We start from the raw sequence: 22133 nt of genomic DNA, 5'->3' as shown, positions 1-22133 counted from the left end.
ATGGGCTCCACCATACCCAGGGAACATGTGACACCAGGATGCACTGTGGGAAGAAAGCAAGTTGGTGCAGGCAGTGTGTGTGAACCTTTAGGGGTTTAGTTGAGTCCATGCCTCAGTGGGTCAGGGCTGGGCAACAAAAGGGTGACCAACAGTGTTGGTCAAGTTACTTGAAAAAAGTAATCAGTAACTAATTACTGATTACTTCCCCAAAAAAGTAATCCCGTTACTTTACTGATTGCTTATTTTCAAAAGTAATTAATTACTTAGTTACTTAGTTACTTTTTAAAAACACGATTTACAACCTGAAGAGGTGATAAAGCGATAGATCTTTCAGCCCAATTCTACTTTTTCTACATAATCCATCATACAAAATGTAATCAAATGGAAAAAATCTTTTTTTAACTTGTTTTATCAGTTTTAATCTTTTAACTTTATGCATCAAGCAAAAATTTAATTATATGCAACATTCTCTGAGTTGAATAAATTAGTTTAACATTTAAACCTATTTTCTGCACATTCCAGCACATAAAATTAAATTTTTTTTGTGTTTACACTCAGTCTTTCAAATAGATGCAAGTAAAACACAGCAGAACATAAATAAAGTCAAAGACTCAGCGGTCCTGTTGCTTTATTTTCACCTATTAAGCAGCACTGCGGTAGGCGGAGGTTTACCCTGGTGCAGGTGTGCCGCGGTCAGTTGAAGAATCCGCGACTTTCTCTGTGAGTTTCCCATCATGTCATAGCGCACTCGGTACTTGCTTGGAAGTTTAGGGTTTTTTTTCACTGTAAAAAGAAGTTTTCTTCCCACGCACAACGGACACTAATGTAACGCGTTACTGCCCATCTCTGATGACCAATACAATATTAGGCAGGTGTTAGTAAATCCCAAGTTAAATGTCATTCATGGAATCCCTGATTGTTACTTATCCTTACTTGACACGCCGACAACCTTTTAATTATGTTCAGCATCTTAATTTTAAAATGCTAGCATGTTAAGAGGAATGAGGTTTATGGGAGTGTTATTAGTTTTGAAGGCGTTTGATCATAAACCAAAATGATGGACATAACTAACACATGTCTAGGCTACATGGTAATCCTTGTGATAGTAAAACATTTTTTGTCAAAGCTATAAACATCACACCATCTGTGGGACCACCAAAGATTTCTCTGTTGGAAATCCTGACCGTCTGCATGAATTTCCATCCATCTGGAAGTAGAGCAATTATTTCAAACGAAAAGGACCACTTTCAAAGTATAAACATCCTTTTTGACAATAATTCCTCATATCACGCACATTATATAAATACTATCAATAACTGGTACACACTCCCAAACAAACCCACAACAAGACAAAAAAAAAAAAAAAAAAATCACCTAGCTCCATGAGCTGTAATTACTCTCAAGTGGAAGATGTGCTGCTGTGCCCTGGGGCTGAAGTGTTCCCATAATAAGCCTTCATCAAGAGCCAACTGAAGAACAATGTCCCACATATCAACCAGCAGTCATCTCAGGGAGGTAAGACAAAAAAAGAGAGGTGATTCTTTTAGGCAAATGTTTATTCAGGTTCTTTGCTAAGAATTGTCAAAAAAAACAAACAAACCCAACACATATACACAGGCTTTTGTACCATTGTGATACATTTCAAGATCATTGGAACTACAAATGTAGTGTGCCATCATCCTGTTTCAACATGAATCTAAGTGCAGGTGATGACACACTAAAATATTCTGACAGAAGCAACCGCAATCCACAACTTGACGTGCTTAACAAGCTACAGCCTGCTTGGTGCACTTCTCCCCCTCCTGCAGTAAATTCCATTCCCATTCTCTCAGTGCACTGGGGGGATGTTAACTTAAAGAAACGGCACATGTAATCCTGGCTGTTCCCAGTAGTTCTTGAAATATGTAACCAAGAGTGATGAGTGGGAGTCCTGACCACCTAGCCTTCTGACCTGCGATCTCACAGCCTTAAGTACGCCACCTAGAAATGACAAGCACAAGTTTAGTAAAGAGTGAAAATCTATGCAGAAACTCACAACATGGAAAAATAAATGGAACTTCAGCATTTGGTCAAATTCCAGTTTGCAATGGGCAAGTGTACAGTTTTCTTTTTCTGTTGTTGGCCAAACCACAGATGTACTCAATCTCTACAGTCCACTGATCAGCTCAGGAGCACATTATCTGCAATTACTGTCTTCAAACAGCAAAAAAAACAAAAAACACAGGTGGTAGAGATTTAATCAACTTCAAAAACACACATTCAGATAAACAAAGCCCAGAAAACAAATCAGCTCGCCCCATCCTCCCTCCATCTGCTATTCCTGGGTGTGTGCCTGCTGCAGACAATGGTTGTGCTCCACTGAGGGCTCTATATTGGGATGATAGATGAGGGCATTTGCCTCACTCAAGGCCCTGTCTTCTCCGTCCCTGTGCCAATGTCTGCTCACTGCTCAAGCGCATCAGTGGTAATTCATACAAATGATAAGAAATGGCAACGAGAGGTGAGCTGCTGCTGCTAAGTCCAAGAAAAAGGAGACGAAGCAGAGACAGACTTGTGATTGGAAGGGCGCCATCCCTCAGTGTGAGAAGCTGATTAAAACCACTGGTTTTCAGAACGTTTAAAGAAAAAGCTGCAGGTTTCTTCCCTTCTGCAACATTAAATTAAATGCTTAAATGTTTCCCCTGCTTGGACAAAACACGTACATTAACTTTTATTAATCTGTGAGATTCCTCATTTACTATTTGAGAAAATAACACATCTTTCAGAAAGACTCCACACATAATAGGAACCCTGAAATATGCAACCCACATGAAGAAAACAAACCTACCACATGCGTCAAATTCAGTCTGAGGGACTCAATGATTGCTCACATATAGATAACAAAGGTAAGCTGCCAGCATTACCAGTTTTCTGGCCCACAGCTTGTTGTTATTCATCTTTGGCATCAACTATGAAGTGGGTTGAAAACCTGGTAACCAAGTCGAGGTAAATAGATTTGACTTTTTCTTCCCCCTTTTAAAGTCACTTGTCTATATTGTTAGAATTTAAATTTTTATTATTAGAATTATTGGAATTTGAAAAACAAAAAGCTTCTCCAAAGTCTTTTGGGATGCTGACAGCAGATCTGCCTCATTAATATACTTAAGGGTGTTTTTGATCTATCAGAATTCAGATTTTATACATCATCGCACAGCAAATCCTTCAGAGTAATACACCTAGCTGTGGTGAGAGACCACCTTTTCTAGTTTTAGTTTTCATCTCTACACGACAGCTCTTTAGTTCAGCGGCTTTTACAGTTAAAGTGTGGGTATTAAAGGTAGTGAGACAATGACAGGAGCCTGGTTTAAGGAAGTCACTCGAGTAAACACGCTCTTTGATTCTTGGTGCCAGAGCTCTACTATCGTAACACTCCAAACTTGGCCAGCAGCACTGAGGACATGTCTTTGCCTGTGAAGAACTGAAAGAGGTCTGGAAGAGTAGAAGGTGATGAAAGAAACACAGCGAGTTCCCAGCAGTTAAAACTGATAAATAAATAATAATGATGTGTTTTTCTTTATCGCTTCAGATTATAGCTGCTATCAAGTTATTACTAGCCCGAATACAGGATACTCTTAACCTGTCATAGAAAATGCCATTCATGAGTTACTAGAGAACTAAGGGATTTCATTAAAAAAAAGAAAAAGAAAAACTGGGGGGGCATGTGAGGAAGTATAAGACAAAGCACTTCTTTAGAGTCTCATCTATTAGGTCTCCAATAAAGTTTGGAGGTAACCAACATATAATCAACTTTATTCATATCTTCATGTTTAGAACAGAGTCCAGTGATGTAAACATTTAACTGAGAACAGGGTCACACCCCCCGTGTGTTAATTAATTCCCTGTTCAATGAATCACTACGCGTGCAACTCGGATGAAGTCATTTCTTTCAAAGTGCAGCTGTGTTCCTGATGTGATGGCATGTGGACTGCAGAAACACTGCACGATCGATGGATCTTCCCGCTTCTCCATTGTTCAACACTGGATCACTTTTCTGTCTGAGCTACATGCCATCTCAGTGTGTGTGAGAGGGAGATTAATGAAGCAGAGGGGGAGGAGGGAGGCGTTGTCTGTTTGCAGGCTCAAGAGTGACACTCCGAGCTCGATCTACTTTACACCCCATTACGCTGGCAGGCCCAGGGACGCAAGGCGGGGAACCCAGCAGTCCACACATTCCACATGTAGCATAATAATGGGCACAGCTACGGTGCAGACTTTGATCTGGTCACACTGACTGAAATTAAACAAAGAAACTCAGATCTAGAAACACAACTGATTCAACACAGTTAGCTGCAAACAATGCTGTGGTAGTGATAAGAGAGAGAGAGACTATATGTTAAATGTAGGCCTGACTTGTTTTAATCCGATTGAACATTGTCTTTTCAGTCTGTAAAGAACGTTTCTTTTTTCATGGCACAGATTTTGGCATCATCACAGAAAAAAAAACAAAGGTGTAATTAATGACAATGGCCCTGTAAAAAGCTTTTTCACAGCGAACATTTTCACTTGTCATATCACAAGAAGTGCTGTCACTAATCACATTAACAATGGCTCAGTTCTATTCAAGTGTCCCAGTCAGCCTTGACAGGGTGACAGTGAGCCAACATGCACAATATCAGAACTTTGAAAGTGAGCTCAGTAAATGGAAGCCAGTGTAGGTAAAAGTTAGTAATCTGCTGAGAAGTTAAATGTAGGCACGACACATGAAAGAATGACTACTAACTTTAATGAAGTTTCAATTAAGCGTCGTGATAAGTCATTCCAAAGATCCAGCATGTGTACTCCCACAGTATATTCAGTAGTTACCTGTACTTGTACAACTATGACTTGCTGAAAAGGTCTTTTATTAGCTCCTAAGCTCAGCATGAGTGAATACATTGAGTTTTAAGAGCCATTATTATTTCCTATAGTCACACAAATGTAAGTACATGCTATGAGTCAGTAACTTGTAAAACCAACATTTAGCACTATTAACTTGCAGTGATGGTTTTCTGTATGACTTTATCAGTCTTGATTTTATCAATCATTGGGGAGTAATTTTGGTCCATTCTTCTTTACAACATTACTTTAGTCCATCACAGCATTTCAGTCAGGTTAAGGTCTGGACTTTGACTTGGTGACTGCGACCCCTTCATTCTTTTCTTTTTCAGAGGTTCTGTTGTAGATTTGCTGCTGCATGACCTAATTACAGCCAAGCTTTAGCTGTCAGGACAGACGACCTAACGTGGAATACTTTGGTATAGAGTTCATGGTTAACTAAGTGAGTGCTTCACTGAGTGCAGATCACGTGGCTGCACAACAAGCTCAAAAGACATCACCACTCCACCACTGTGCTTAACAGCTTAACAGGAGGTTCTTGTGCTGCTATGCTGGTGTTCAGTTTAAGGTAATTATACTCCATGTCATCTGTCCATTAGACACTGTTCCAGAAGTCTTGCAACTTTCTAAATCCAACCCATGCTACCATATTCTTTTTATAGACAAGGGACTTACTCCTTGAAACTCTTGCAAACATGCCGTACTTGTTCAGTCGTTTTCTAATTGTTCTGTCATGAACTTTAATATTTAACATGCTCACTGTGGCCTGTAGAGTCTGAGATGTAAATCTTTGGGTTTGTTGCAATTTCTCTGAGTATTGTACAACTTGGGGGTGAATTTGCTGGGAAGTCTACTCCTTTGGAAATACTGGGATTCTGTTAACACACTTAACACAATGCACCCATCTTCGTAGGACATGCATGCTTCAGACCAGTAAACTGCCAAAACTTCTGCCTTTATAGGCTTGCTTATCCTCTTACTTTCTATATAAAGAGTAGACGGAGCAAAAGTAGACTTAGTTTTTCTCAGAGCTACCTAAAGGCTTGTGAAATATCCATTTTTCAAATGACTACAGACTTTCATTTACATAAGTAACAGCAGGAAGTCAGACACAGGGACGGGACAAGAGAGAATCTGGTCAATTTTCAAAATAAAAGACCCAGTACAAACTACATCTCTGCTTCAAGATGTTGCTGTTACGATTAAAGCCATGCCATGAACGGAACACAGCTGCACTGGAAACAACATTACAGACACTACATATTATATGGTTTTGTAATATATTACCTGAAAAGTAGCCATTACATATACTGACCAAGATCATGAACACAACACAAAATTCACTTTATTTAATTTACTTTAAATATAGTCAAAATCTACTTTTGTCTGTCATAGCAGGTAGGTCCACATATGCAATACCATATCTGGCTGGAATTGAACCAGTGACCCTCCATTTGCCAAGTGTATGTTACTATAACTATAACAGTAAGCCTTTTACTCACTCAACAGTCTAAGCAGCAGAAATAATTCTTCAGATCATTGGTGGATGCCACACTACATGCTTTGATACTCTGTTGTGTTTTCAAACAGTGAGTCTCACATACTCTTCTCAGACAGTCTCCGGTAATTCTAGATAACCCTATGATCACATTACCTTCCCGTACTCTGCCGCCTGCAGCACAAGAGGCTCCTACTATCAGGAAATGTTTGAGTGTGTCAATTTATCACACTCTCTTTACTGTTACAACCGCTTCCACCACCAGACAGATACTGTGTCTCTTGTCTGGGTCGCTCTCTCTGCAACCTTCTCCATTTCAACAGGGCCCAATTTCCCTCCGCTCCACCCGCCGCTGTCATGTTGTTACCAGAGAAAGCAAAAATACTGCTCATTATTGTACCACAATATGTGTGTGTGTGTGTGTGTGCGCGCGCGCACCCGGGGGGGTGAGAGACAGAGCTGACCTTTTATTAGTGTCTCACCCTTAAGGATTGTGGCGAGACGGCAATTCCATAGTGAGGAATGTTTAAGCTTTAAAGACCACTACCCTCATAAGAAGGAAGAAGGAAAAGTGGCTTCATCTAAGTTTATCATTATGTTAGTGTTGATGTAAACTGGTGGACTTCAGTTTTTATGCGTGAGGAATGAAAGCAGACGAGTCAAATTCAGATCTTAGTCAAAATAATATAGCAGAGTCTTAAGATTTCCCTCCCAGCGCATTTCATTAGGGAGCCTGGGACAAACAGCAGCCATCAAAGAGAACAAAAGAGTGGGCTTCCTTATGCCTTAAGGGGATATCCTTATTATGGCATATGCCATAAGAGACTAGCACAAAATTGAAGAGCAGAGCTTGTGGAATCACTATAAAGTTTGGTAGCTAGTGAGGAGAAGTGGACAGGTAGCAGTTTAAACTAATCTTCATTTGAGGAAAGCAACTAGAGAACATATTAGTAGTAGCAAAGGAGGCTGGTAACTGACATAACAGAGTGTGGGGTACCTACAAACCCAGCGTCTGGGTTCCAGTAGTGCCCATGTATCAGCCACAAAGGGATAAGTGCTGAGCGGATTGTTTTATATGTGGATGATGGGAATTTAATGTGGTTTACATGGACAGGGCCAGAGAGCGATCTGGTCCTTTGCCATGGCATTTCCATTTCCTGAGCTAGGGGAAGAAAAAAAAAGTGTAAACATCCACTTGTAAATTCCCAAGTCTATTAGCTTATCTTAAAGTAGCGCTGAAATACCACAACCTATCACGTAGGCAATAAGCAGAGATTTGAGTGTGTGAAATTACAAGTTCCTAATTATATCTTCATCAGTGCTTATACTCAGTTCTTCAGTTCTCCACTGGTTCTCCAAGTCACAAATCAGTTGGTCATTGATGATTATTTCTTTAAACCTTACCTTATCTGGGTCTCATCTTAATTATCAGGCTGTGTTAGAAATAAATGGAATATAAAGACGTTCACTTTCTTAGGTACACCTGTTCAACTGCTAATGAAAATATTTATTCAGCCAATCAAAGCATTCTGGCATTGAGGCATATATGCTTATAGTCACAGTAATCTGCTCAAGCTCAAACCAAGCATCAGAATGAGATTTAGAATGTGGATTTTGAGGCTCAAATCTAGCCTTTGTAATTTTTAGCAGACTTGTTTAAGAGGTAGGAGTCCCAAACTTTCTGAGAAGTAAGTGGAGGATAATGGCACTAATTACCCCATCACTGTTTAAAGCCTCAGAGAGAATAGACTTGTCAGCAAAGTTAACGCCTCCCGTTTTCTAGTCGCATGGCTTTCCTTGGCAACTCGGGCTAAATATACACATTTTGCACAATTACAGGTGTATAGGAGCTGAAATAAGGCTGACAAAAGAAAAGTCTTACATTTGACCCACATAATCCCTAAAGCGAGGCTGTTAACTGAAAGCTCTGAATCATGAAATTAATTAAGGCGGGATAAAAACACTGTCAAGCACTACTGAATAATGGAGAAACAAGGCGCTGTATGGAAAAAGGGGGAGCAGTAAATACTGTCAACTAAAACAAAGCCTGTGGTGCTGCTAATACAGCTTTTTACAAAAGGTAGAAAGCTAAAAGGTACATGAAGTTCCCTCTCTCTTTGCTTATGTAATAAAGATAAGCAACCAATGAATATGGCTTTACAATACATGGTAAACGTCTCACCTCATAGGACTTCATGCAACGCATCGACGCGGGAAGTGTTGAGTTGCTGTCATCCATCACGTGCAGCAGCTCCTCACACACCTTTAGTGGCAGCACCACAGGATGTCCTATGACACTGACCTCCCAACTAGTTACAGTGCTGAAAACACAGAGAGAAGCAATGATTTATTGTGACTGCCTTAGCATTTTACGACCAAAATGAAGTCCAGAAAAGCTACCGTAAATCTCAAGTTGAAGTGGTCGTCCTGCCATTTTAATTGACTAGTTTTAAACTGTAAACTGATAACCACATATCCAAACACATGGATTTATAACCTGTGTGAGCGCGTGTCGCTATACGTGTCTGTGAGGCTGATGAAGTGTGTGTTCAAGACAAGGACAAAAAGAAAGGGGAAGGGCTGAAGAGAGAAGAGGAAGAGTGATTGAGAGAACCAAGATTGATGGTCTGTCAGCGTGAGGTGCTGATCCAGTTTGTTTGGGTGACATTTAGCCGTCTGTGCAGTTTCTGAAAGGGTAAAGTCTCCTCAAAGTTTTGGCAGTTGTACTTAAGATGAAAGACAGTCAAAAAAAAAAAAAAAGGCAACTGTGGCTGTACTGAACCCCAACCAGCCAACATCATAACGCTTTGTAGGAGTTGATTAGACATTATGAACAAGTTGTGCATGTGTGTTTTTCATTAGACTCACTTTCCACATCTATTAGACCTCCTGTTTCTCTATTGTACCGGGACAGTGATGGTGCCTGCGACTTTCACTCAATTTATAATCAAATAACTGCCATTAGTGACAAGCCTAATCCACTTAGGCACTGGCTCACTGATTCTCTAGCCAATTATTGGCAGTTTTAACAACGCGTACTGCAACCACTGGCTGCACTCAACTGTAACCAGCTGTATCCTGAATAAGAGGGCCGTCATCCCGGGACTTCAGCTCCCCAGGCATAACATTTAATTTAAAAATGTCAGAGATGAGTGATGAAGGGTGAATGGTAAATTATGTGGGGGGGAATGGAAGTGTGAGTCACACCGGCATTTAGCTTCGCTAAACTTCAAAAATTCAAATTGCAGAAATGGGTAAAATTCTAAAAAGCAGCCCACCAACGTGAAGCTTATTCTCTAAGAAGATGTGGAGTTCACGGCAGGATTAAACACAGAACAATTGAAAAGGGAAAAAAGAAAAATAAAGACAGACCCAAACTGGCTGGGCTGATGTTGCCCAATAGGTGACTGCAGTCAAAAATAAAGCATGTTTAAAACTGTTCAGATACAGTTTCACTATGATAAATAGTAGTTTCACAACCAGAGGGTTGTGACATGTTTACTTTAAGAACAAAATATCTTGTTTAGCCTATTTCTTGGCAAGTTTGCCACAACAAAAAAGATCCTTTTTAAAATAATCTTTATTTGTGATGGGTTCCTGTAATATCTGGTATCTGCTGAAGCCATGTTACATAAACAACATGTCAATAAAAAAGGAGTACGTGTGTGACACAATGAAACGCCTTGTCACTTTTGTTACCTTATTTTTTGTAATTAATATGGTGCACAAGCCACTTAATAAGCATAAAAATGAGAAACTGATGGATCAGCAGTAAGTATCGAGGTTTCTTTGGCGCTATATAAATAAAACTGAATTGAATTGAAAATCGCCATGTCCTCAAATGGCCACTTGAGGCATCTGCCAAAAGTGAGTAAAAACTGTGAGTAATAACTATTTCCCCATCTGTGACAACTCTAAGCGAGGTAAACTGTCGTATTAATTACCAGTTTCACTTGTGTTATATCCTAAATGTACAGAGTTTAGTGACATTAAGTGAAAAATGGCGGCAAATTTGCCGTGCTCACCACGCTAACATAGCTAAGCAGTATGATGGTCCCTGCCTGAATCTGTAAAAGCATACGTGACTTACAACTCCACATTTTTGGGTGTCTCAGAATGTAGGAATTCAACTCTTAGCTGATGTACCTACTGGTCTAGGATGAAGCCTCTCTAGCTCACAACTCTTTCTCTCGGATATGGACTTCCTGTCGGCATGTGTATGCTTACTGATATCACTGAAGAAACTTGCTTTCTTGTTTACTCCCCTCTTCTACCCTTTTCTCAGGATATGGTTAAGTTTTGCTTCAAAGAAACAAAGACAGCAGCAGTCAAAATGGAGGCTTCAAAATGGAAGTCTATAAACCACTGAGTGATGTCACAGTGGCAGTGTTGATCTTTTATTTACAGTCTATGATTGCTACCTATAATTAGGTCTTAAAGTTAAGCGCCATTTTAAGACTGTGAGTGAGTAAATATAAATTGTGCTGACAAAGCGTGAGCTCTCCAACATGACTGCAATGTTATGAAAGGGTGTATTTTTAACTGAAACCGTGATCTTTTCCTAAAACAAAACAATCAGGACGTTGTCTAGACTTAACCACACCACTCTTCTTGTGAAAGGTTAGCTGTGTTTGTGCCTCAGCCTCCAACACTTGCTTTGTTTTTCTTTTGTTTTTTTAAATAAAGTGAATCACTAATATTTCTATTGAGGAGTGCTTACATGGGCTGTTTGAGAGAGTGTTATTTATTTGTAGGAGTTATTGGGTAAACTCGAGGTGGACAAAGTACAGCACAATAAAGAAAGGAGCAGATTGTTTTGAAAGTATGTCCTAGTCTCTCACTTCCCCTGAAGATGCATTCATAGCTTGTGTAAGAGGAATCAACTCTCTGTACCCATGCATCACTCAGCTTAACAGTACATTACAGTATTCCTCTTAACTCTTACTACTATGACCAGCCTTATTTCTCCTTTGGGTTAGTGTTGTCTCTAATTATCGTTTCTCCATCATAACTTGTCAAAACGGATGAAACAACAAAACCTGTTCTGTTCTGCTTTCACTCTTCCCCGGCAGCGGGAATGAAAAAGGGAAGAAAGAGGAGGGTGGGGGGGGAAAAAAAACTGCTGAGCTCTGATTCTGTTGAAAATAATGAGGGTGGAAGGCTCTTCCAGTGGGGTGCTGCTGTACTGAGCATGGAGAACCACATGCAGCACATCCACCTACACTTCTCTAATGCATCACAGCAAGGCACACAGAGCCTCAATACAGTCAAAACAACATAACAACCCCTTATGCGTGCAACAAACATGCTGCTGACAACTTTGAGGCAGCTTTGATGGGAAGCTCATTCGCAGGATAACAGACAATTATATCCGAGCAGGGACCCTTAGAGCAACGTGTTCTATTAACACCTAGAGTCTGTTCACCAACAAAGTAGGCTTTCATCCCTCACAGTGAGCCAAGAGAGATGGTGATTGAGACGGTGCGCAAGAGAGATGAAAGGATAAGATTAGGAGGAGGAAAACAAAGATTGAAGGGGAAGGGGGGGGGGATATGTTAAGTGTCCTCTCTTACTCTCTCTGCTGGATGCCCGTGTCAGAGCAGGCTATGTAGAGGAGTTTCAGGGCTCTCGTAGCTCTGGGTGATGGACTGTGAAGAGCAGGGGAGCCATTGGACCTCTCAGTCCCGACACGTGTCTCCGGGACTGATGCTATGATGGAGTCGCTGTTCAAGAGCCAGAGCTGCAGGAGGAGCAGACAGGTCACTTAACACTTGAGACATATGGGTATATGTGATATGTGGGTGAGGAGTCACACATCACAAAGCAGAGAGATGATATACATTCATTAGTTTGATTTTCAGAAATAAAATGGTCTATTCTGGTACAGCTGATTCAACATGAAAGATGAAAATATTTCTTTATTCTGTAGGATAACACAGGTTTAAGTTCTATTCTCTAAGTTCAGTGTAAATCAAGGGTTACTACTGCAATATGATTCCTCATACTGATGTGTAATAATGGGAGAACAGAGGTGGAAACGTTGATTTTTCCAATCATTTTTTTCTCATTTGGAATATGCTCCTTTTCAGCCCAGTTTCACACAAGATTAATTATACTGTTACTGCCATCCTGAGTTTTACTGATGAGTTTTAATGTGCTGCTGTTTAATATCTGCCAAGAACACAACCAGAACACTGGAATAGTTTTTGGACATTTTTACTGTGAAAATGTTTCAACTCCAACATCAGGTAAAACTGAGAAAACAAAAACACAATTTTATGAATAAACCTGTTCACATGTCAGATACACATTTTCCACTGACATGATGCCTGATCTGGAACCAGCTGCACTCATTTCCACCAAACAAGACTATTAGAAGCTATGACAAGAAATTTACTAGCATAAGGAGTCTGTCCGCCACGATTTTCTTACAATGGATTAGGAACAAAATGATAGCACAACAGATATTATTCCAAAAACTAGAAGAATATTACAAAGACAGAACAGTGCATTGTTGGAGAAGAGCAAAATGCATCCTTGGGCAAGACAATAAACTGATTATAGCACCTTACTACTCAACTTGAGTATTCTGTGTTTTCTACTATAATCCTCATTCACAAAAATAAATAAATAAATAATCCCAAAAACCTTATATAACCAAGCATTTTTATCTAAAATTTACTCACTCACTCTGTTGGACGCACCGGGGGAATGCTACACACGACACAATCACAGTCAATCTTTTTCCGTTTCTTAAATAATAGAGTACTTGATTTGTATTTAGAAGTCATTTATTTTTCTGATTATGCTGGGTGGTTCTTACCAACAGGAAGGCTTTTCCATCGGGAGTCTGGACAGAGAAGTGGTAGGTGCTCAATGAGTTTGACAGCTCCAGCAACCTAACAGCTACCGTCCTCTCCACAAACAGAGATCTGTCCAAGAGAGACACGATGTTCATTCACTTTACATATTCTGTCCTGAAAAGGCAACAGATTGGAGCAAACACTATCTTAGGAGATGATTCTGCCTGATCAAAGTTTACAAAAACAAACAAAAAAACAAAAATAAAATATGTCTGGTAAAAGTTGGTTTTTATGAGCCGGTTAATCAAATGATGAGGCCGTAGACGAGAAACGCTTATGTGCAGATTTTTGAATTATTCAGACTGGTGCAGTGGGAGATGTGGTTATTAAAGTGTTTAATTCAGACCTAGACTGCAATCGTTTTTGAAGAAGCCTGAACACAGTGCTGATATGCCTCATTCACCCCCAAGATCCAGTAAAATCCAATCAGCGGTGTGTCAGATACTTGAGAAAAACATACAAATGGACCTGAACTGATTTATAGTCATCGTACTGATTTTATTGTGAAGGGCTAAAAATATCCAACAGCAGTCATAATGATGAAACTATAGAGAAAGTAAAGCCTGACTAGAGCTTGTGTGACTCGACCCCCCCCCCCCCCCAACCAAATAACCTGAAATGAAAAAAAAAAAAAAAGGGATTATTTTCTATAAAATAGTGTAATTTAAAAGCAACAGATGCCTTCTTGTCATCTGTGGAATATGAGGTTCCATTTGTGCCAAGAATTCACATCCACACTGCACTGCAAACATTTTTCATGCTTTAAACACTAGTTCAGTTTTATACAGCATGGGACAATAACAAAGACAGTGACTTCAGGGTGGCAATTGCAATAACGTAGCCAAACAACGCACCGACACAAGATTCACAACAACGTGGATAAAATGAAAGGAAGCTCAGAAGTAAAGTTGCACTGGCATCAACAAATGTTCTGTCACGTGTTCAGTCGACATGTGCATGCGAACAGAATCTTTGGCACCGACAGTCCCTCGTATGGATTTGACAGGATAAAAAAAACAAAACAAAAACCTGCCTGTTCAGTGAAGCTTCTGGCTTTCTGTCTCCCACAGCAGGCTCCACCACCACCTGTGTGACGTACAGCTTCAGCGTTTCTGGAAGACACCACACGGGAGAGGGCTCGCACATGCTTGTTGAAATGCTGTTTATTTATAAAAACTTGCAACAATCGTCCCCTACCTGGTGCGACGGCCTCTCCGAGCACTGACGAACAGCTCGCACAGGAGATGAGGGCCAGTCTGCGGCAAGGTTTCTGTGCACACCATAGATAGAGACATCCAGAAACGGATCACCACAAAGCAGCCACCTATAACTCAGCAGTTTTAAAATTTAGTAGCTGCTATAGCTAGGTTGGAAGACAGAAAAGGATGTGACACAGAGAGAGAATTACAGCAGCCCGATTGTTTTTCCTGCACTTTGTCTCTCAGCTTTAGTCATGCAGTTGTGCCTGTGTTGAGCGGGTTGTGTGGAGAATGACTAATGGACGAAGAGGGGGATCAATCTTCATCTGCACAGTCTGATTTTGCTTGGTCTAAGAAGAGAGTGTCTGGATGGATAGATGAATGGATGGAAAATCTACTGAAATCTTTTTGTACTAATTGCATAAACAGGAGCCATTTCTGTTGCACGTCCCTCACCTTTGGATCTTGGCTGTCCTGTGTGCCAACAGGACTCACTTCCTCAGTCAGAGTCTGCTCACAGCTGCCATCACGGGCTAACAGCACAAAGGAATCGCCCATTAAACAATCTTCTGCTCGGGGTAACAGTTTCTTGTTAGCAAACGGGTCTGGGTGACAACACCAGTCATCCACGATGGCGTTCCAGTTACCATTAGGGAGAGGAAGAACTCGCTTAAACACTCTGAAAAAGAGGAAAAATAATAAGAAAAAAAAGCAATTACAGTGTTTATTGTTCAACAATATTTAAACACGGTGCTAATTGGTTCTTGTCTTAGTGAGAGGCGTTATCTCTCAATAAGCACAGAGATCCCAGAGAGCTGGCGAAAAATCAAAATACAGAAGAGTATAATTAGCTAAAAAAAAAAAAAAAATGATGATGATAGGTCATCCAACTACATTTTTTTTTTCCCAGGAGTTTCTTAAATGTAGTCAATATCCTTCCTCAGAGCACAGGCACTTCCTGGTTGTAGCAGCATCTTCCAGTGGCAGCTCAAGGAATATGACAAAGACCCGAAAGAGCTGACCCAGGTTCCAAAGTCTCCAGATCCCACAGGGTGGCAAGAGGACAAGCTTGAGCCATGGAAATGGCTCAAAAGGAGGAAATATTTGGCCTTTAGTTGTAAAAAACTGGAACTACACCAGTTACTAACAATCAAACACTGGCTTTGGACTCTGCATATTATAATATTAATGTTGGTTTGGCCATATTTGGAAAGGGTGGCATGCCAAGTTAGCAGCTAAAGCATGGTAAACTGTAGGGGTTTAATGCACAAATAAATAACGGCTAATTAATAACAGACAAAAAAACAACAACATAAAAACACAATTTCACAAACCAAATTTAAGCCCAAACTTCTTGGGACAGCAAGTCATAATATTAGTCACATAATTCCAGCACAATAATCCAAAAGGCACAAACATCACAATCACAGCAGAAAGATGCAGTTGAGTGACTCGAATTAAGTGATGTGTAGCCTCGCGGAGAGCAATGTGCTCCACCTGTCACACGCCCCCTGACTCCAGTAACCAGATGGCTTCATTTTGTAACTACAGAGTTTTCCAACTGGGGTAAATAAATGACAATGATTGTAAGCAACATTTACAGTAAATTGAGCACACATTACAGCTCATTGGATGAGTGGTGTTTACCTCGCCCTTTTCCTTTTTCCACTGTCCACTAACTTGTAAATTGCTGTTGGGTGCTGGAGTGGCAGGACCCAGAACTTTTGTTTTTCTGTTTGTTTGTTTTTTTTTTTAATAAATAAAAACACCTGGCAACTGCAACTGGAAAAAGACTGAAGCCAGCAGAGACGCTATGCACCCTAAACACCTAAAGCTACAAGATACTACTCTTTATTTTATTCCAGCCCAGTTTTATTACACAGAAGTCTTTTATGTGGCAAGTCCAGCCATTAATACCTGAGAGCAGACATAAAATAGAACATTTTGTTACAAAGCACAATGAGCCATAATGCTGTGGAAATTATAACTTTTCATTTTGCACTGAGTTCTTCCCCTGATGTTTCAACCTTTGCTGACATCTTGTTGCAAAAAAAGAGAAAAAAAGTATATATATATGTTTTTGCCAACTTTTAGTGAGTTACAGCTGAGAAACATAGCCTGAGGGCAAGGGTCTCCATAATGCAGCTATTGCAATTTTCAGCATGTCACATTGCTGACCAGAGAAAGCTACAAGGCAATAAGAACAATACCGCTGTCCAGTCGAACCACCTCAAGGTAAGAAACACAATTGTGTTTTTAATGGCTAGCACAGACCTTTACATCACACAGACTCTATAACTCTAACCCAGTCAAGCTGTCAGCTGTGCTCTCCGCAGAGGCTCCCATCTAGGGCTGCCACGATTTGTCGACTAGTCACGATTACGTTGACTATCAAAATCGTCGACGACTGATTTAATAGTCGACGCGTCGTTTGAAACTTTGTACGATCACAAAAGACGCAGGAATAAGTGGCAGGATTTAAGAGTGTAATAACGGACTGAAACAGAAGATGGCAGCATTGCATGTACAAGGATGTCAGCTACCGTTAAACCCCGAAGAAGAAGAAGAAGAAGAAGAAGAAGCAGCTGTGTCCCAGAATTCATAGCGCGGCCCAGCGCAGTTTCCAACAATGGCGGCAGCTAGTTAGTTTTAATGTTACTCTTATTATTCTTTCTGGGTCACAAAATAAACGTTTAACATATTTTCAGGCGAGAATGTAGCTGTGTAAACCTCAAATATCTGCTCAGTTTATCAGGACACCACATATTTTCAAAAGCGCTCCGACGTTTTCGGAGACATCTGTTACCCACTAGCTCGTTAGCGAGCTGGGGGCTAGGCTCACTAGCGCCGTGAGAACACCGGACTCCCCGCAAATCGTTTTCAAACCCACCGCCGTCTTTCGCTACTCAGGTTAAATATATATGAGTCACTTAGATAACTTAAAATGTTATTGTTTGGCTTTTTTTTTAGTATTTTATTTGTTCCTGAGTAAATCAGTTTGTCTGAGATTAAAGTTATAGTTTTTACACAGCTGAATAAACGTCAAGCAGACAGCTGATTATCAGAAGTGTGAGATGCTCCAGAATATACTCCAGTGTCCTGTTATATTTTAGATAGCAAGGAGTTTATTAAACTTCACCGAAACAATCTGCAAATTTCATTAAAATTTAATAAACTATCATCTTGTCTTTATTTTTAGTTAGCACAGACCTTAAACACTTAAAGCTGTAAGCTAATGATAGTTATATAAGAGCAGATGCTGCTGGTGCAATAAGCTGTAGTTTTACGTCTAATGGATGATGATCTGATTAGTCGACTAATCGCAAAAATAATCGGTGACTAGTCGACTATCAAAATAATCGTTTGTGGCAGCCCTACTCCCATCCATCAATTTTTCCCCTCTCTCTCTCCGACTATCACTCCTACAGCTGGGTCACGCCATCAATAAAGAATCACTCCTCTTCCTACACAGGAGGGAGTAAATAAAAACCCATTTCCACTAGTGCCCTTCCTCGTCCCGTCTTCTCCTCACCTGTCCTCGAGCAGCCTTGTCATGCAGCCTTGGCAGTAGAAACAATAAGCCTTTTTTGCCCGGAGCATCTTCATCATGCTGACAGAAGAATCTGTGGGAAGTGGGTGGGGAACGAAAGGCAAAAAACAAACAAACAAATGAGGCAGATTTGGTGAGAGGGTGGTAACCTTCTACGACTTGGCACAAAAATCGATGAAACACTGGGTGGTGAAGGTGGCTGGATAGAGAGCGGGCGATCAATCCGAGTTTGATTGGACTGTCACTGATGGGGCTTGGCTGTAAATTTCTGTTACAATGGCAAAAACAAACAGAACGCCAAAAGATGGGAGTTTGGGGATATTATGAAACGGCTTTGGGGTTTGCTTTAGATGAGTCCGTTCAAACCACTTAAAGGGAGCTTTCCTGGGCTGATGATTAGCTGCCTGTGCGCTGCTAAGGATCCTGAGAGGAAAATTTACACCTTCACTCTCTCAGATGACCAAGTGACTCAGCCCAATTAAATCAGAATAGACAGCAAGGCTCTAAATAGCTACCAAAAGACTTTGTTCTTGTCTTGGCACGTAGGAGCGCAGCTACTCAGAGGGAGGTCTCCCTGGGCATTACCTTCATCCATGCTTCGTTCCACGCTGATGCGCAGTCTGAAATGAAGCTCTTCTCCACACGATTCTCCCGCAGGTGTCGGAATGCAGGATCCCTGCTCGAAGGTGACTCCTGCTGGCAGAGTCAGGTACAGCACCCCTCTGGGAGTGCGGATGTGGAGGGATGAATCTCCACTTGTTATGGCCACATCTGCAGGCGTCTGGGCCACATCTTTCCTGAAGAGCAGATGGTTTGTAAGTGTAAATAAACACAAACTGTTTGGACTCCTGTAGAGGTTTTAAGGTAAAGACCCTACAATAACAGACAGACAACACAATCAAACAACCTCCTTTGAGAAAGCATGTGGTGACAGTGGGAAGGAAAAACTCCTTTTTACCAAGAAACCTCTGAGAGAACCGGACTCAGGGAAAGGCGGCCATCTGCTGTGACCAATCACATCTATAGCCCATATTACCATAATTAGTTAGCAACTTTGAAAAATTCATTTTCCAAGTAAAAATGATAAATATTTGGGATTTGGGGCTGTTGATAATATAACAGGCTTTCTTCACTTATTCTGACATTTTTAAAAGTCAAAGTAATCAAAACAATACTTTCATTAAGTCATGTACTATAATACATTTTCCTTGTATTTATGGTCACCGCATACCGCAACAAAAAGAAAAAAAAATAATTCTGGTGATCTTTCTTCAGGAGGGAGGCCAAATCATCTTTTGGAGCACCATTTGTCTTTTTTTTTTGAATGAAAGAAAAACTCCAAAGGCTGACTCCTTTTGTACTTTCTGTTCTTGTCACATAATGTGTACATAAAACAACCCATAAACTTCACACAATCCAGCATAAATTAATCTTTTTCCCTTGTTCAAAACATATGGACTCAGAATTAGCCTCACTCAGTGAGAAATGAGCGAGCCTTTGTTGCACAACAGAAATCAGGTACGTTAAATGATGAGAACTATATATGAAGTGGCACAGTTAGGAGCTATTACTATGAACACTACTGCAGTAATAAACACCAATAAAAACAGTTCAAAGTCAAAAGCCTGAGCATTTCCTGAGTCACATGGATATACAACCATTTTATGGACTTTTTTTCTTTAGAGGCAAACACTGGAGAGAGGGTAGCTCTGCTGTTACTGATCACAGGTCTGTACAGTGCTACATAATGTAGTTATATGTAAAACCACACAATTGAACAGCCTGTCAGCCATTATTTGAATACTATGAAAGACAGCAAAGGACTAGGGCTCTTGTTGCTGAATTTCAAATCTCATTAGCCCCATCTAGTGGCTTTTGTAGTATATACTCAGGTGTATACCACCTCAAGGTAAGAAACACCACTTCTTAATACTCACCTCTTTTCACTGGCCATAGTATGAAAGTTGGTTTTAATTTTTAATTATTTTATTGTAATTTTTTTATTTGCTTTTTCTGTGTTTTAAGCAGCATATCATTTTATTGTTTGATTTATGAATAATAATAATAATAATAATAACATTCTTTTTTTTTTTTTAAATTCTATTCTGTGTGTATAACACCAGTGGTGGAATTTGACGCTATCACTCATTAAATATAATATATTAAAACTTCAGTGTATTTGTGCTTTAAGTATTTCTATATTACACTGTCATCTATTTGTACTCCACAGTAACTTTAAATGTTATACTTGTTACCCTGAATCGCTAATCTGAAAGCTTTAGTATATACATATGGCAGCACAGTGGTACACTGTTGCCTCACAGGATCGAACCTCCTGGTTGGCTGGGGCATCTGTGTACAGGTTGCATGTTATCTCACTCCCTATGTTGGCTCTATCAAGGCACTCTGGCTTTTTCCATTAGTCCAAAAACATGCTACTTAGGTTAACTGTCTGCTACACCCTGGACACTCCTGTCCAGGTGTACCCTGCCTCTCGTGCTAGGACTGCTCAGACGGACTCCAGTGTCTGTACAACTCTAGGCCAGACAAACAGCTAAGAGAATGGAAGAAATGATAATGGATTATTCTAGATAACACTACCCAACATTATATAGGCAATTAAACTCATTCAGCCCATCTAACTAAAACATTAATGGATGGATGGATTATGATTCAATAATACATAAAACTTAAAAAAAAAAGGCTATTATCCATTGTGAATGCTTCCACTTTAGTAATTTAACTATATTTTGATACTAAAATGTTTGCAGTTTTACTTAAATAAGATTATGAATTAGAGAACTATAGAAAACTGCAATAGAGTACCTTCTATAGAAGGTATAATAGAGTACCTTCTATAGAATAGAGTACCTTCTATAGAATAGAGTACCTTCTATAGAAGGTATAATAGAGTACCTTCTATAGAATAGAGTACCTTCTATAGAATAGAGTACCTTCTATAGAAGGTACTCTATTGCAATGTAACTGTAATGTAACACACGGATTTGTTACAGCACTTTTTCAGTTTCACTGGTTATTCAAAGTGTTAGACTTCAAGCCACATTTCTAACCACGCATTCATAGGGTTTTAGTCTAGACAACAACAATAAAGTTAATTCATTTTCAAAACACTATCTTACACGGGTGAGTTACTTTAAGCACTTACTTTAAAACGGCGTTTCACAGTACAATTTGCTACTTTCTACGATCATTTCTTTTAAAGTTCTTGTTCTTTGTATTAATTTCAAATTCAAACATTAGTAAACGTTAGCGTATCTCGCTGAAACACTGAATTGCATTTAGCCTGCCTGCTCTCGGTGCTATGGTGAAGCTGTAGCATCACCTAAGTTAGCTAATGTTAGCTAGGCTTGCTTGTACTTGCCAAAGAAACATGCATTTCTGACTACTTGGTACTTACGATATCTGCTACATACTTACCCCACAATAAGCAGTCCACTCTGAAGCCTTCTCCTCAGCTCCAAGAAGACTCCAACTCCATGTGTCTTGGCTGGCACCTCGTTTGCCATTCGCTTTGTTTAGGAGGAATCCAGAAGAGATGACACGCTTATCGAAACACGAGCGTGGCTGGGTGACGCTAATCAGAAACACAGAATCCAAAGCAGAGTAAACACAAAACCCTATCTGCCTGATTTACCAAACTGAATGTACAGGGTTTTATGTTTATCCGCGGCGTGACGGCACCACGAGTACGTAAAACCAAGAGCAATAGAGTGACAAGGCAGGAACAACATCCTGTAAAGATTTCAAAATAAAGGTTAAGCGTTTTTAAAACACCACGCCCATAATGAACACCTTTTTTCGTGTAGTCTTTGGGTTTTAGGGTAAATTATCAGCTGTATGATTAGGAGATGATGTTTAAAGATTCTGTCTAATTCTTTTTATTTTTCGGCAGCCACAGTAGATCATCTGCCTCCCTCTCACCCTAGTCCTCTCACTACATTCACGAACCTCCTCTGAGGTCTTCCCCCTTTCTTCCTGCCTAGACGTTCCATCTTCAGCAGCCTTTGTGCAGTATACTTACTATGTATGTTTCTGTTCTGCGTCCTGTTCTGTTTGTATATATGCTTTTATTCTGCTGCTGTTACAACCAAATTTCCCCTTGTGGGACAATTAAAGGATTATTCTATTCTATTCTATTACCCCAAACT

General features: G+C 40.1%; 1 protein-coding gene across 1 annotated transcript; it reads right to left on the bottom strand.

Moving 5' to 3' along the window:
* Nucleotides 1-1538: 1538 nt before the first annotated feature.
* Nucleotides 1539-21699, bottom strand: ube3d (ubiquitin protein ligase E3D). The gene is made up of 10 exons (XM_085290875.1): nucleotides 21403-21699; nucleotides 18550-18761; nucleotides 17947-18037; nucleotides 14871-15093; nucleotides 14413-14485; nucleotides 14249-14327; nucleotides 13176-13284; nucleotides 11926-12092; nucleotides 8535-8673; nucleotides 1539-1980 (listed from the first exon to the last, which is right to left on the bottom strand). Exons 1-10 carry the CDS (start codon nucleotides 21489-21491, stop codon nucleotides 1960-1962), a joined length of 1203 nt encoding a protein of 400 aa, XP_085147001.1. The 5' UTR covers nucleotides 21492-21699; the 3' UTR covers nucleotides 1539-1959.
* Between the last annotated feature and the right edge of the window lie 434 nt (nucleotides 21700-22133).

The sequence above is a fragment of the Mchenga conophoros genome, linkage group LG11 (genome assembly GCF_057382185.1).
Source record: "Mchenga conophoros isolate Kocher_MC1m ecotype Shallow Benthic linkage group LG11, M_conophoros_male_GT1.1, whole genome shotgun sequence".
NCBI lineage: Eukaryota > Metazoa > Chordata > Actinopteri > Cichliformes > Cichlidae > Mchenga > Mchenga conophoros.
This window is presented reverse-complemented; position numbering and strand designations above follow the sequence as displayed.